The sequence below is a fragment of the Microcebus murinus genome, chromosome 9 (genome assembly GCF_040939455.1).
Source record: "Microcebus murinus isolate Inina chromosome 9, M.murinus_Inina_mat1.0, whole genome shotgun sequence".
Lineage (NCBI taxonomy): Eukaryota > Metazoa > Chordata > Mammalia > Primates > Cheirogaleidae > Microcebus > Microcebus murinus.
In genome coordinates, this window is record NC_134112.1 from 9,767,983 (window position 1) to 9,783,869 (window position 15,887).

Genomic DNA, 15,887 nt, shown 5'->3' on the forward strand with positions numbered 1-15,887 from the left:
CATCTTTCCATTCTACCTGTGCATGTCTGTCTGTCTGTCTGTCTCTCCCATTGTTTTAATACATTTTTTCTATCTTTATTTTACTCACCACTATACTAACAAGATGGTTCTGCTTCTCTTTTAATTATAAATTGCATCTTTACGTCGTTTCTTTCCTGTCTTACCATATGCAGTTAAAAGTAGCCACACAGCAACCTGAATGCTTTGCTGCTTAGATATTTCTTTCACCAGATATCCTAGCTCATTTCTCTTAAGTTCTGCCTTCCATAAAGGCCTTGAATATGGACACAATTCAGTCAAGTTTTTTGCCACTGTGCAACAAGAATGACCTTTACTCCAGTTTCCAACACTTTGTTCCTCATTTCTGCCTGAGACCCCATCAGAATGGCCTTTACTGTCCATATTTCTATCAATATTTCAGTCACGACCACATACAGTAGTCTCTAAAAACATTCAGGCTTTCCCTACAGCTCTCATCTAAGCCTTCTCCAGGCTCACCCTTAATGCTCCATTCATAGCCATACAGGATTTTTCTAGCCTACTCCTCCAAATTCTTTCATCCTCTACCCATTACCCAGTTCCAAAGCTGCTTCCACATTTTCAGGTATTTGTTACAGCCATAGCCCTACTTCTCAGTACCCATTTTTTGTTGTTCAAATACCGCAGACATGGTGATACGGTTTGAATATTTGGCCCTGCAAATCTCATATTGAAACTTGATCTCCAATGTTGGAGGTGAGGCCTGCTGGGAGGTGTTTGGATCATGGGGGTGGATCCCTTATGAATGGCTTGGTGCCCTCCCAAGGTAATGAGTGAGCTCTCCCTCTATTAGTTCACATGAGAGCTGGTTGTTTAAAAAGACTGTTGCACCCCTCCTTCTCTCTCTTGCTCCTCTCGCTATGTGACATACCTCCTACCCCTTCACCAGGGTAAACGCTTCCTGAGGCCCTCACTACAAGCAGATGCTGGTAACATGCTTCTTGTACAGCCTGCAGAACCATTAGCCAAATAAACCTCTTTTCTGTATAAATTCCCCAGCCTCAGGTATTCCTTCATAGCAACACAAAATTGACTAATATACTGGGTAATTTATAAAGAACAGAAGCTTGTTTGGCTCATGGTTCTGGAGGCTGGGGAGTCCAAGAGCATGGCTCCAGTATTTAGCAAAGGTCATCCCATGGCAGAAGGCATTGCATGGCAAGAAAGCATGTGCAAGAGAGAAAAAATGGAAGCCAAACTTATCCTTTTATCAGGAGTCTACTCTGTGATAACTAACCCATTCCACAACAACTGCATTAATCCATTTATGAGGGCAGAGCTCTCATGTCCTAATCACCTCTTAAAGGTCTCACCACTTTTTTAAACAATTTTTTAAAATTTTGTTTTATTTTAACAGATTTAGGTGATATAAGTTGAATTCCATTACATGGATAAATTGTGTGGTGGTAGAGTCTGGGCTTTTGGCATACTCATCACCCAAGTAGTGTAGTATATATTGTACCCCATAAGTAATTTTTCATCTTTCACACCCCACCCTCCCCTCTTTTGAATCTTCCAATGTCCATTATACCATTCTGTGTGCCCATTTGTATCCACAGTTTAGCTCCCATTTGTAAGTGAGAACATGTGGCATTTATTTTTCTGTTCCTGAGTTACTTCACTTAGGATAACTGGGCCCCACCTCTTAATACTGTTACAATGGCAATTAAATTTCAGCAAGAAAGCATCATCTTTATCCTTTTGCATATGACGATCCAGTTGTCCCAGCACCGTTATTGAAAAGACTATTCTTTCTCCCATTGAATTGTCTTGGCTGGGTGCAGTGGCTCACACCTGTAATTCTAGCACTCTGGGAGGCCGAGGCCGGCGGATTGCTTGAGGTCAGGAGTTCGAAACCAGCCTGAGCAAGAGCGAGACCCCGTCTCTACTATAAATAGTAAGAAATTAATTGGCCAACTAATATATATAGAAAAAATTAGCCAGGCATGGTGGCACATGCCTGTAGTCCCAGCTACTTGGGAGGCTGAGGCAGGAGGATTGCTTGAGCCCAGGAGTTTGAGGTTGCTGTGAGCTAGGCTGATGCCACAGCACTCACTCTAGCCTGGGCAACAAAGTGAGACTCTGTCTCAAAAAAAAAAAAAAAAAAAAGGAATTGTCTTAACACCCTTGTCAAAAACCAGTTGACCATAGGTGTATTTAATACATGTTTATTTTGGTGCTCTCAGTTCTATTCCATTGGGGTGTGTGTGTGTCCTTTTGCCAGTAGCACACTGTCTCTGTTTTGTATGACAAAAAGTATTGAAATTGGGAAGTCTTCTTTATCCAGGATTGTTTTGGCTATTCTGGGTCCCTCGAAATTCCATGTGAATTTTAGAATCAGCTCATCAGTTTCTACAAAGAAGTTCATTGGGATTCTGATAGGGATTGTGTTGAATCTTTAGATCTTGGGGGTTGCTACCATCTTAACAATGTTAAATCTTCTGATCCATAAAGATGAGATGATTTCCCATTTATTTAGACACTCCCTAATTTCTTCCAACAATGTTTTGGAGTTTCCAGAGTATAAGGTTTGAACTACTTTTGTTAAATTTATTCCTAAGTATTTTATTCTTTTTAATGCTATTTTGAATGGAATTGTTTCCTTAATTTCAATTTTGGATTTCTCATTGCAAGTTTATAGAAAAATAATTTATTTTTGCATATTGATCTTAAATCCTGCAACCTTGCTGAATTAATTTATTGTTATAATGTTTGGATCTATTTTCATATATGTTCTTTGAGTCCACTGAGCTTCCTGGATATGTAGGTCATTGTTTTTCAGTAAATTAGGGAAGTTTTCATCCACTACTACTTCAAATATGTTTCTTCTCCATTCTTTTTCTTTACTCTCCTTCTGGTATTCCCATTATGTGTATGTTGGTGTGCTTAATGGTGTTTACATTCTCTGAGTCTGTGTTTATTTTTCTTTTTTCTCTCTGTTCTTCAGTTTTTATAATTTCTATCAATCTGTCTTCAGGTTCACTAATTCTTTCTTCTGTCCATTCAAATCTACAGTTCAGCCCCTCTAGTGAATTTTTTATTTCATATATTGTGCTTTTCAACTCCATAATTTCCATTGATTATTTTTATAATATCTATCTCTATTGATATTTTCTATTTGATGCAGTGTCATGATATACCTTACTTTACTTCTGTAATCATAGTTTCCTTTAGCTCCATGAAGATATCTATAGTGGCTATTTTGAAATATTTTTCTGTTAAATCAACATCTGGGTGCTCTTACAAACCATTTCCATTGCCTGGTTTTTTTTCCTAGTGTAAAGGTCATACTTTACTGTTTCTTTGTGTGTCTGGTAATTTTTTGTTGGAAAGTGGATGTTTTAATAACATTATAGCAACTCTGGGTACTGGTCTGGCCCTGCTCCCTTTTGGGCCTTGTTATTGCTATTTGCTTGTTTATTTGTTTAAGTGTCTAGCTGGATTTTTTCAGTGAAGTCTCCCCACCCCTGCAGTGTTAAGCCTCTGATGTTCCTTCTCAGAAAGGTGCAGCTATGGGTATGGCACAGTTACCCTGGAATGACATTGGTATCAGTAGGGCTCTCTTACTCTCTTTCCCTGATGCCCCGCTGTTAAACTCCATTAAGTGCCACTACTAAATGGCAGTGATTGCTCTGTTGTTTTCAAAAGTGCTCTGGGCCACAAATTCCTCTATAAACCAATCAGAATTGTGGCCTCTTGGATAGAATAGTTTCTGAGATCAGTATTAGAGATTGATGTTTTTTCTAATCCCAAGAGGGCTCCTGCAGCTGGCTTATTCCCCAGTTTTCTCCTGCAAACTAGCCAACCCATAGTCTAGGCTGCATCTTCATTAGATCCACGAATTTCCTTCCAATTGCCTTTCACCATAACCTCTGCTGTTTAAACTTCCCCATACACTGTTTCAAGTGAAGTCAGTTCCTCTAGAAAGATGGCCGGGCGCGGTGGCTCACGCCTGTAATCCTAGCTCTCTGGGAGGCCGAGGCGGGCGGATTGCTCGAGGTCAGGAGTTCGAAACCAGCCTGAGCAAGAGCGAGACCCCGTCTCTACTATAAATAGAAAGAAACTAATTGGCCAACTAATATATATAGAAAAAATTAGCCGGGCATGGTGGCGCATGCCTGTAGTCCCAGCTACTTGGGAGGCTGAGACAGAAGGATCGCTTGAGCCCAGGAGTTTGAGGTTGCTGTGAGCTAGGCTTACGCCACGGCACTCACTCTAGCCTAGGCAACAAAGCAAGACTCTGTCTCAAAAAAAAAAAAAAAAAAAAAAGAAAGAGATTAGGGGTTATCTTTTAAAACCTGCTTCTCCCTCCAGGCAAAATCTCTGAGCTCAATGGCAGCTTCTGAGTAACACCCTTATTCTAGGAGCTAAGCACTCAGTGAAGGGGAGGCAGTAGTGAAGGGGGAGGTTGTAGTTCCAGTCTCTTGACATTGAACTACAACCTCATAAGCTGGGATGGGGCTATCAGAGTTCCAGTATTCTTAGGATGCCATGCCCAAGGTAGAGCCTCCCTTCCATAAGTGGAGGCCATGTGGAAAAAGGGAGCTCCCACCTCTCAACCACTCTCACCCAGGACTTAGCTTCAGCAACAGGTAGCTGGGAGCAGGATGAGAAATACTGAAATCCTCCTCCTCCCAGGAAAAACCCTCTGGCTGGGATCTGGGGAAAGAGGAAATCCCGAGTTCTTATCTACATCATCCTCACGTGGAGGCCACCTTCCTTGGCTAGGAGTAAGCAGTCTTGGTTCAAATACTACATATTCTTGCCTTTCTTACTAAATTTTCATAGATTTTCATAAATAGACGTTTCTTCTTTTTCTGTTTGCCCTTTGGACCTTTACCAGAATGCTTATTTTAAAAATTTTAAATAATTTTTAATATTATTTTTTGTAGAGACAGGGTCTTGCTTTGATGCCCAGGCTGGCCTTGAACTCCTGGCCTCCCAAAGTGCTGGGATTCCAGGTGAGAGCTCCCACACCTGGCTGAAGCTTTAATTTAAAAAAATAATAATTTTTACCAGTTTCACTGGGGAGCTGGTCAGCAGAACTCCTCACACTTTCATTGTAGAAGTCAATCTGCTTTTTATTTATTTTTATTGCCTATTGTAGTGGTTGGAAATTCTGGTAATATTAATATGTTGAAAAGAGTGATGAGAGCAGATACCCTGGCCTTGTTCCCAATCTTCAAAAACATTTAGTTTTTCATCATTAAGTATGATGTTAGCTATAAGTTTTTTGTATGTGATCTTTATCAAGATTAACTTGCTAGCACTCTGGGAGGCCGAGGCGGGCGGATTGCTCAAGGTCAGGAGTTCGAAACCAGCCTGAGTGAGACCCCGTCTCTACCATAAAAATAGAAAGAAATTAATTGGCCAACTAATATATATAATATAAAAAAAAATCAGCCGGGCATGGTGGCTCGTGCCTGTAGTCCCAGCTACTCGGGAGGCTGAGGCAGGAGGATCGCTTGAGCCCAGGAGTTTGAGGTTGCTGTGAGCTAGGCTGACACCATGGCACTCACTCTAGCCTGGGCAAGAAAGCGAGACTCTGTCTCAAAAAAAAAAAAAGATTAACTTGCTAAAACATTTTTTCATAATGAATGGTGTTGGGTATGTCAAATACTTTTTCTGTGTCAATTGGTATTATCATATAGTGTTTTTCTTTTAACCTGTTGGTGTTGCGAATTATGCTCATTTATTTTCAAGTGTTGAACTAACCTTGCATACCTGGAATTAATTCCACTTGGTCATAGGGTAAATTCTTTTTATACATTGCTGGATTTGATTTGCCAATATTTTATTGAAAATTTTTGTGCTTATACTCATGAGAGATACTGGTCTGTAGTTTTGTGGGGTTTTTTTCTTTTTTTGACAGAGTCTCACTCTCTTGCCCAGGCTAGAGTGCCATAGCGTCAGCCTAGCTCACAGCAACCTCAAACTCCTGGGCTCAAGCAATCCTTCTGCCTCAGCCTTCCAAGTAGCTGGGACTACAGGCATGCGCCACCATGCCCAGCTAAATTTTTCTATATATATTTTTAGTTAGTCAATTAATTTCTTTCTATCTATAGTAGAGATGGGGGTCTCACTCTGGCTCAGGCTGGTTTTGAACTCCTGACCTTGAGCTATCCGCCCACCTCATCCTCCCAGAGTGCTAGGATTACAGACGTGAGCCACCATGCCCAGCCTGGTCTGTAGTTTTTGTTTTTGTTTTCTGGGGTTTTGTGGGGGATTCATTTTGGTTTTGGTACTTTGTTGGTTTTGGCATCAGGATATTTCTTTTCTCATAAAATGAGTTAGGAAGTGTCCCCTCCTCTTCTGTTTTCTGAAAGAGATTGTTTAAAATTGATATTGATTCTACTGATGTGGTGGGTCTGGTGCCTGGGCCCCAGTGGGGAGAGACCCCAGTGGGGTTTGGTGCCTGGGCCCCAGCAGGCAGCCAGGTACGTGGTGCTGCACCTTGGGGCAGGTTTAGAGGGAGTCAGAGGGCAGCCCCTGGCTTCATGAGCTCGAAATTGGAACCAGCAGAAGACTGAGGATGTTGAAAGCTCCCTCCGTGCCTGTGACAATGGCTGCTCTGATTCCCCACTCAGGGGTGATGACAATGTCTCATTCATCCGTCTCCCGGTGCCTGGCACGGGAGGGCAGTACTCAGTGACTCTGCGTGATGCCCCAGCCTGTGTGGGAGCAAGAGCACATTTCAGGAAGGCCAAGGGCTGCGCTTACTCCTGGGAGATGTGGCGGAGGGGGCTTACAGGAATGAGGGAGGCTCATTTCTTCCCTTTTTATTCCACTGCCTAGAGAATTGGGGGCGGGGGGATCAGATCACCAAGTTTTGGAGAGACCTGGAGACCCATCCTGGCCACCTTCCCCGCTATGCTCTCGCCGGCTCCATCTCCGGTTGCCATGGAGACAGGAGGCGGTTGCCACGGAGACCGACGACTGCGACGATCAACCAATCAGGCTGGAGCTGCAGCTCCAGCTCACCTTTCCGATGGAGGCATTGGGCTGGGCGGGGCCCCCACCTCTCCCCCGGCCCTGCGCCCTCTTCCCAGTCAGCCGGTGGCGGTGGCGGCAGGGGGCTGGAGGAGACGGAGTGGGGAGAGTCGCGGAAGGGGGGGGCGAAGAGGCTATGTCGCCACCTCCCCCAGAAGTGCTCCCAGCCCCTGCCCCAGGGATCCCCGCCCTCCTTCCCAGGCCTGCACACTTCAGGTTCCGGGTACATCCCCGCCTCTTCCCAGCTAAGGGTGGATGCTACCCTAGGGGGTGCCCAGCCTCCAACTGGCCCCAATCCCTCCCCCGTAAAGGGGGGAAAGCTATGGGAAAGGCGGGGCGGGCTCAGGCGTCCCTCTCGCCCCCTCGGACCCGCGCACCGCGAGAGGGAGGCCACGGCAGGACAGGGTGAGGGCGGGGAGGGAGCCCCCCCACGCGCTCCGCAGTGCCTGGCGCGGCGCACGCTCACTTGGGGTGCCGGGCGGGCGGGGCGGCGCTGACGTCATACACTCCCCCCACCGCCTGGTCGAGGGGCGGCGGCCGCGCAGGCTCCGCGGGGCGGCGGCACCGACAGACAGAGGGACTGAGGGAGCGAGGGACCGGCGGGCGCACGGCCAGGCCATGCCTGGGGAGGCGGCCCGTGCGGAGCTGCTGTTGCCTGAGGCGGGCGGACCGGGGCCCCGCACAGGTGAGGTCACGCCGATTCTTCCCCCCCTCCGGCCGCTCCCCTCTCCAGCCGGGGTTCCCGCTCCATCCCTCCCCTGTAGCCGGCCCTCTCCCTACCCCATCCTCCTCGCCCACCTGGCTGTCCCCTCTCGGGCTCTTTCCGCCCTTGCCCTTCCCTCCGCATGAAGCCTCCCCTCCCCCTCGCCAGAATCGCAGGTAAGGGCGGGGGGCGCAGGGACTGCCCTCCTCAAGCCAGAAGCGCCGTGAGGCTTGCATCCTCTGCCTCTGACGCAGGGGTCGTGGGGGCTTGTGTCCTGTCCGCTGCTGCCCATTGTCTCTGCACCATGCTGCAGACCTGGCGGGGTTGGGCTGCTCTGGACCAAAGGCGGTGGGTAGGGGGAGTGGGGGGCAGCGGGTCTCTGAAGGTGCCCACCGGGAATGTCCTCAACTGCACCCCAGGCCATCCAGGGCCAGGACTGGTCATGGTTCTAGAGCGAGGAGCAGGACTGGCTGGAGCCTGGGGTCGCCCAGAGGCAGGGCCAGTGTGTCAGGAAAAGGGCGGATTTGAGTCTGGGAGGTGGGAGGCCTTGGGGGAGGTGTCCTGGTTAGCAGTGGTCCTTGGAGAGGCTGGGTCAGCAAGCGTTGGTGGAGGCTGATGGGTCCACCTAGGCCTGGGGACAATCAGAGCCTGGATGGCCCCGCCATGGAGGTCGGCCATGTGTGGTTTGGGTAGGGCCAAGGGCACCTTGCTGTGGGCGAGAAGTCACCTGGCAGTGGGACCAGTGCTGGCTCCTGAGGCCTGACCGAGCGGTGACACAGGCTGCTGGCTCCACTCTGAGTGGGAGGCAGGCAGTACAGGCCAGGACTCCCCAGACCCAGGGTCCTGTGCTGGCTCTGCTCTGGCTTGCTTGGCGACCTTGAATGAGTTACAAAATCTTTTAGCCTCTGATTCCCTTCCATTCCGACCTTGGCCCAGCTCTGCCATTCCCCTGCTCTGGGGGGCACACATGGGGTCAGAGCCAAGAACCCAACCTCAGGGCACCCAGTGATGCCCCAGAGCCACACCCACTGCTGGTGTTGGGAGTCAGGCATTCTTGGACCCAAAGGACCCTTCTCTCAGGGTGCCCTAGCACCCCAGTAGCAAAACCCTTGAGTGAAAAGTCCCAGCTGGTGGCCAAGGGCCCCCGGCTCTGATGCTGCTGTGGGCAGATGGGGCAGCCTGGCAAGGAGGACACCCCTTCTTCAGCTTTACCTCTATTCCTGGCTCTACTTTGCAGATGAGAAAGCTGAGGTGTAGGGGATGTTTTCCTTGTCACTAGTGAGTATCGTAGAGCAGGAATCACCCGGCAGGCATCTGCCGCCCAGAGAACTAGCCTGTGTGTGCTGCCCCTCCCTGCTTCTCCGGCAGATCTTGGCCTGGGCTCTGGAGGGAGGAGGGCCTTATCCAATGCTTCAGACAGAGGTGTTCTTGGCCTTGGTCCAGGTGAGGGAGGGGATGTCACAGAGACATTAAAAATGAGGCTTGTGAGCATTGGAGCACACAGAAAAACACTTACGAGATTATGCTGGGTGAAAACAACTAGATTCAAAACTGTGTAGTGTGATCTCGCCTGTGATAAAATGCAGGCCAGTAAGAGACCAGGAGGCAGAAAACCACAGCAGTGTGGCATGCTGCAACTTCAGAGGGGTTTTCTTCCATCTCCTTGAGTCCCCTCAGTCTTTTCTGACCCCTGCACATTACTTCCTGGTGCACGTGGAGTCATTTCTCAACTGGAGGTATTCGCCCAGAGTTACTGAGCACCACGGCCTGATGGTGAGGTCTTGCCTGGGGTCTGGGTGATGGTGCACCAGAGACCCAGAGATGGGCCACAGGGCAGGATGGGCGCTCCCAGCCCTGGGCAGGGATCTTGGGCTCACCATGGGGTGGCTGCCACCATGGAGAAGACTCCACCAGAGGCCCCCACTGGCTCTTGCACAGCTGTCCTGTGCTCTCGCCAGACTCCATGGTCAGGATCCCTGCCCACCACTGCCCCTCTGGCTGGATGCTCCAACTCAGCCTCGGTGGACCCTTTGTCTCTGCTCTCCAGAAAATTGGCCACATATGGTGACCCCTGGCTTCCCCTTTTCTCTGGCCATGGCGAGGGGGGAGGGGAGCAGGGTCGGAGTAGAGCCTTGGTGAGCCCCTGACTGGGTGCCCTTAAGCATAGGAAGCAGGGATAGGAGAGATGAGCCAGAGAGGCAAGACCTCCACCTCACAGCAGGGTGAGACCGAGAATGTTCCAGAGCTTGCATCGTGTGAGCCCCTGCCTGCCTCATGTGTTTGTCTAATGGGTGGTCAGATTCTGATCGCCGCCTGTCCTGCCAAGCCCAGCTGCTCCGCACTGATTGTGTGGAAAGAAACGGCAAGCCAGTCTCTGGGAAGAGACAGAAATGCTAGCTGCATCTTTGCTGAAGTGCCCTGAGAAAAGCTGCCGGGCAGGTCCGTTAATAGCACCCAGCAACACTGCCCTCAAAGCTCTGCACAAAACCACCGTCAGCTGCTCTCTGCTCTGTCAAAACTCCTGGGACTCTCCCTCAAACAGCCCACACGGCCTCTTCTCCTTTCCTTCCTGCCTTCCTCAGCCAGCTCTCCTCTGAGCCCTTTTCCTCAGAAATCCACCTCCCCTGGCCTGGCCCTCCTGGAGGTGCGTCCAGGGGTGCCTCATGTCCTCCTCTGTCTCCACAGATCTTTCCTGCGATGCAGCTGCTGCCACCATTCCAAGAGGGGACCGGCAGGAGCCCCATGTCCTGACCCCAGGGCCCAGCCCCCTGACCCTCACGTTCCTGCCCGACAAGCCGGGCACCCGGCCCCAGCCCGAGGGGGCCAGCTGGGATGCAGGGCCCCACGGGTCCCCCTCAGCCTGGGCGGACCCGGCTGAGGGTGGCCCGAGCCCAGCACTCCTCCCCGAGGGCCTGGCCCCCCAGGCTCTGCCCGCCGAGGCTCCTCTCCCAGCCGCCCTGGAGCCCCGGATCGTGATGGGTGAGGAGACGTGCCAGGCCCTCCTGTCACCCAGGGCCGCCCAGCCAGCGCTCAGGGACTGGGAGGGCGGTGGGCGAGCAAGCCTGAACCCGCCCCCCGAGTCTTGTTCTCAGGATGATCCTTCCGTGCCTTCCCCTCCCTCTGACCCTGATTCCTACTTCACGCCCCCCTCCACCCCCACCAAGACCACCTATGCCCTGCTCCCTGGCCGAGGGCCCCACAGGGACACCTGGGACTCGGAGGTGGAGCTGCTGGAAGAGCTGCGGGACTCACCCCCAGCCTCGCCCTCGGGCTCCTACATCACAGCCGATGGGGACAGCTGGGCCTCCTCGCCCTCCTGTTCCCTCAGCCTGCTGGCTGCCCCTGAAGGGCTGGACTTCCCCTCGGGCTGGGGCGTCTCCCCCGCGGGGTCTGTGATGGACGAACGGGAGCTGCACCCTGCCGGGCCCCTGGGGCCCCCGTCCTCCGAGTCCAGCCTCTCAGCAGACAGCGACTCCTCCTGGGGCCAGGAGGGCCACTTCTTCGACCTAGACTTCCTGGCCAATGACCCAATGATCCCTGCAGCCCTCCTGCCCTTCCAGGGCAGCCTCATCTTCCAGGTGGAGGCGGTGGAGGTGACGCCACTGCCTGCAGAGGAGGAGGAAGAGGAGGAGGAGGAGGTCTCGGCTCCCGACCCAGCCGGGGACCTGGTCGGGGAGGGTGAGGAGGACACAACGTCCGCCTCCTTCCTGCAGTCCCTGTCTGACCTGTCCATCACGGAGGGCATGGACGAAGCCTTTGCCTTTCGAGATGACACCTCCGGGGCCTGCTCTGATTCGGACTCGACCTCCTACGCAGGCGCGGACGACGAGAGGCTGTACAGCGGGGAGCCGCACGCCCAGCCCTCCGCCCTGCTCCCGGACAGCCTGCAGAAGGCAGAGGAGGAGGACGGAGCAGGGGCCGAGGGGCCGGAGGCTCAGGAGGGGGCCACACTCTGGGGCCCAGAGGCCACTCCTCAGGTCTCAGGGGGAGAGGCCCACCCTACCCAAAGCCAGGAGTCCTTTTCGGAAATATCAGAAGAGGGCCCCGTCGTGGGCCAGGAGTCTGCTGCCACTGTGACCCCTCACTCTCTGCAGGCAGCCCCAGGCCTCCAGATGGAGGCAGCTACCTGGGTGAGCCCACAGGCTGGGGAAGAAGAAGCAGACTCCACCGCTGGGCAGGCACCCACTGCCGTGGCAACGCCTCAGCTGTCCCGGGAGGGCGGAAGCGCTGCCTTACAGCAGGGCCCTGTCACTGCAGAAACGCCCCCAACTCCGCAGGAAGAAGCAAGCCTCACATTGTGCCCAGACCCTCCTCAGAACTTGAAGGGAGAAGGGCCAGGCCTCTCCTCAGGCCCACAGCCTATGATCGCAGCCATGCCCATGCCCCCGCAGGCTGAAGAGAGTCTTCCCTTCTCCCGGGACTGTGCTACAGCAGCACCTCTGCCCCTGCCAGATGCAGGCCCCCCCTTAGGCCAGGAGCCTGTAGCTGCGGTCACCCCTCAGGCCCTGCAGGCAGCAGCAGGCTGTGCCCCAGACACAGAGCCCATGGCCTCCATGGCCCAGGAAGAAGTAGGTGTGACGCTAGGACTGAGGCCAGCACCTGACGAGAAGGATGCAGCCCTCCCTAGGGGTGTGGAGCCTCCAGCCTTGGACCAGTTCCAACAGGATGACCCAGAGCCAGGTGCAGGCGCAGAGGCCCCCGGGGCCTCACATGGAGACGCATGTCCCACCTTGGGCACGGAGGCCCCTGATGCTCCCGAGCCTGCCTCTGGTGCTGGGGAGGAATTAGCCGAAGGCCTTTCTGAGCCCGAGTGGGAGGCGTGTCTGGAAGCCCAAGTGCAGACAGGTGATGGAGCTGAGGCCCACTCAGCTCCCAAGGAGGCCCTGGTGGCTGAGAACCAGAGGGAAGGAGGCCCTAAGCCACCGGCACAGGGACATGGACCTGGGGCAGCACCCCAAGGTTCAGGAGAAGCTCCCGAGGCACGTCCTGCTGCCTGCCCTGAGGCCGACCAGGCACCGCCCCTGAGCCCAGCCAGGGAGGGAAGGGGCCCAGAATGCACTCCTGGACCCAGGCTTCCCACAGCTGTGGCCACAGAGGCCGGTCTGGGCTCCTGCCCAGAGTCTTCAGCAGGGTCTGCCTCTGGGCTGGAGAGAGGCTGTCCTGAGGAGCCTGGTGGTGCCCCCCTGTCCGAACCACCCTCCCGGCAGCTGGAGCCTGCGCTGGGCCTGGGCAGCGGTGAGCAGCCCCAGGCAGCACCCAGGGCCGCCAGCCCCTCCCCGCCACAGCCCTCAGAAAGCCCTGCCAGGGGCCTGCCCAGTGCACCCCAGGACAGGCTCGCAGGCCCTGACTCCTCCACTCCTGGCGTCCTTGCCAGGGCATCCCCACCCCCACTGGAGCCCCCTGCCCCCTGCCTGTGCCAGAGCCCCCAAGAAGACTCTGTGGAGGACGAGGAGCCCCCAGGTTCTCCAGGCCTCCCACCGCCCCAGGCAGGAGCCCGGCCAGTGGCTGCTGCTGTCTCAGGAACCTCACAGCCTCCAGGGACTGGGCAGCGGGTCAGCCCCGCGTCCCACTCTCCCCTCCTCAGTCCCAGGGCAGCCCCCACAAAAGCCAAAGACCTGGCCTTGCGGATCTCGCCCCCCTGCCAAGTGCCTCCATGCTCTGGGCCTCAGGAGCTCCCCACCTCTGAGCAGCAAGAGGACGAGGACAGCCTGGAGGAAGGTGAGGAGGAGCATGGGGCGGGGCCCCCAGGGCTGACAGACCTCTGGGGGGCCCAGATACCACGCTCCATCACGGAGAGCCGGCACTGCTTTCTCTGGCCCTGACATGGCAGCAGGGCAGAGTTGCCAGGCCTGCCCCCAGGAGGGAGAGGCCATCCTCACACCTCTCCCTTCCCCAGACTCACCTCAGGCCCCAGGCTCGGGCCAGCACTCGGACAGCCACGGGGACTCATCAGCCGAGCTGGATGAGCAGGACATCTCGGCGCCTCAGACCACGCAGTGCCCAGCCCAGGTGCCCTGTCCAGGGGAGGGGTGGGCCTCTGGGAGGGCTCCGCACCCACCCATGGGTGCTCACCGCTCACATTTCCCCAGGCCCCGACAGACAGCAGCGAGGAGACCATCGCCAAAGCCAAGCAGAGTCGCAGTGAGAAGAAGGCCCGAAAGGTGGGCTGGGGGCATTCTGCTGGGACCCCAGGACTGGGACCGTCTGCATAGGGGAACGTCCCTACCAAGACCCCTCACACTCCATGGCTAATGAAATCCCACCCATCAGGAGGCTGCCAGTAACCCACACACCTGCCCTCACACCGCTGAGGCTGGACGTGCAGACAGCCTCACAGACGGAGGCCAGCCCCCTTTTGCACACAGGGAAGGACTGACCACCCAGGGTCACTGGGAGGTTTCGGGTAGAGCCTTCCTCCCCCGACTCGGGCTGACGCCAGCTCAGAGCCCAACTCTGCCCTCTGTTCCCAGGCAATGTCAAAGCTGGGCTTGCGGCAGATTCAAGGAGTCACCAGGATCACCATCCAGAAGTCCAAGAACATCCTCTTTGTCATCGCCAAGCCTGACGTCTTCAAGAGCCCGGCCTCGGACACTTATGTGGTCTTCGGTGAGGCCAAGGTCTGTTCTGGCCATAGCTATGGCAGAATGGGGAGGCCGGGGGACAGGGAGTGTGTGGCTCTGCTGACACAGCTGTTTCCTGTGCTGCAGATTGAGGACTTGTCCCAGCAAGTGCACAAAGCTGCGGCTGAGAAGTTCAAGGTGCCCTCAGAGCCCTCGGGTCTGGTCCCTGAGTCAGCACCCAGGCCCCGGGTGAGGCCAGAGTGTGAGGAGGAAGAAGAGGAGGAGGAGGAGGAGGAGGAGGTAAGGTCCAGGGGCTCCAGGACCCTGCACGGGGAGGGGTCTGCCTGGCGAGGGGGCCCTGCCTCCAGGGAAGGGCGCTGGCCCAGGGGCCTCAGGCAGCTCCAGCCACTTCCCCGCTCCCCGCACCCCAGGTGGACGAGGCAGGGCTGGAGCTGCGTGACATTGAGCTGGTGATGGCCCAAGCCAACGTGTCCAGGGCCAAGGCTGTGCGGGCCCTGAGAGACAACCACAGTGACATCGTCAATGCCATCATGGTGAGCAAGCACCAGCTCCTTCCCTGGCTCCTGAGGGCCTCGGAGAGAAACTGCTGTTGGCTCTGCTGGGGGTGGTGGCACTTCCCCCAACATGACCCTCTCTTTCTGCGTTTTTCGGCAGGAACTGACCATGTAGCTGCTGACCTGAAGCTGGGTCCATCCTGCCCCTTCCCTCAGCTCTGCTGCTCAATAAACTGGTGTCCCCTCATCACTCTCTGATGTCCCCTTACTGAACTGTTGTCCCCTCATTGTCCTCTGGAGTCCCTCATCACCCCCTGGTGCCCCTTCATCACTCCCTGGCACCCCCTTGCCCTCTGGCGTCCCCTCGGCCCAGCTCTGCTGCGTGCCCTCTACCCTTTCTGCTGGCAAAGACCAGTGACCCACAGTGTGGGGCCACGTCCAGTGACTGTCCACGTAGAAGGCCCACAAGCGGCCGAGTTCAGTATGTGCAGAGGCTGGGCTGGCACTGTGACCGTTTTGGCACAGGGTGGGCTCTGGTAGGGGCAAGGGGACTTTCTGGTTTGTCCTCAGTCTCTGCTGGTGCTTCCAGGAGGCCCATTTGCATGTAAACCTAGAGACAACCCCAACAACAAAGCCTTTCTGCCTTCCCCGGCCCAGGCACACAAGCGAGCAGCTCTATGACAGCCTAGGACAGAGGGAATTCTCCCTACTAAGCACTGTCCTGGCCACCTTCCTGTCCTAAAGCTGAGATACCACACAGACCCAACCACCTTGCTCTGGAAGGTGCCTGAGGGACACTCTGGACCCTCTGGCTTGGCCTGTACACAGCTGGGGCATCCATCAGCCCCAGGGGCTCTGCCTCCTCCCTCCCCAGGGAAGCCCCAGGGCCTGGTGTGCAGCCCTCTGCCCAACAGGACACGGCCCCAGCCTGCACAGGAGGCGCATTCGACCGTCCAGTCTCCTCAGCCTGGGGGCTTCCAGGATGTGCCCGTGGGGGTCTCAGCAGGGGTCTGGCCACTTTCTAGTGGAAGGAGAGGCCCAGGACAACCTACCCCAGATTACCTCCCCCCTCCTCTCCAT

The 15,887-nt window shown here is 54.8% G+C and overlaps 1 protein-coding gene across 1 annotated transcript; it reads left to right on the forward strand.

Moving 5' to 3' along the window:
* Positions 1–6,957: 6,957 nt before the first annotated feature.
* NACAD (NAC alpha domain containing) lies at positions 6,958–15,054 on the forward strand. The gene is made up of 8 exons (XM_012763403.3): positions 6,958–7,714; positions 10,418–13,450; positions 13,629–13,741; positions 13,822–13,893; positions 14,203–14,349; positions 14,440–14,592; positions 14,724–14,846; positions 14,968–15,054. Exons 1-8 carry the CDS (start codon positions 7,648–7,650, stop codon positions 14,980–14,982), a joined length of 3,723 nt encoding a protein of 1,240 aa, XP_012618857.1. The 5' UTR covers positions 6,958–7,647; the 3' UTR covers positions 14,983–15,054.
* Positions 15,055–15,887: the final 833 nt, after the last annotated feature.

Bases quoted from the DNA above. Each gene is read 5' to 3' on its own strand.
- NACAD (XM_012763403.3), top strand. From the start codon at position 7,648: ATGCCTGGGGAGGCGGCCCGTGCGGAGCTGCTGTTGCCTGAGGCGGGC. The intron at 13,894-14,202 runs GTGGGCTGGGGG...CTCTGTTCCCAG, and splicing joins GTGAGAAGAAGGCCCGAAAG to GCAATGTCAAAGCTGGGCTT. The intron at 14,593-14,723 runs GTAAGGTCCAGG...CCCGCACCCCAG, and splicing joins AGGAGGAGGAGGAGGAGGAG to GTGGACGAGGCAGGGCTGGA.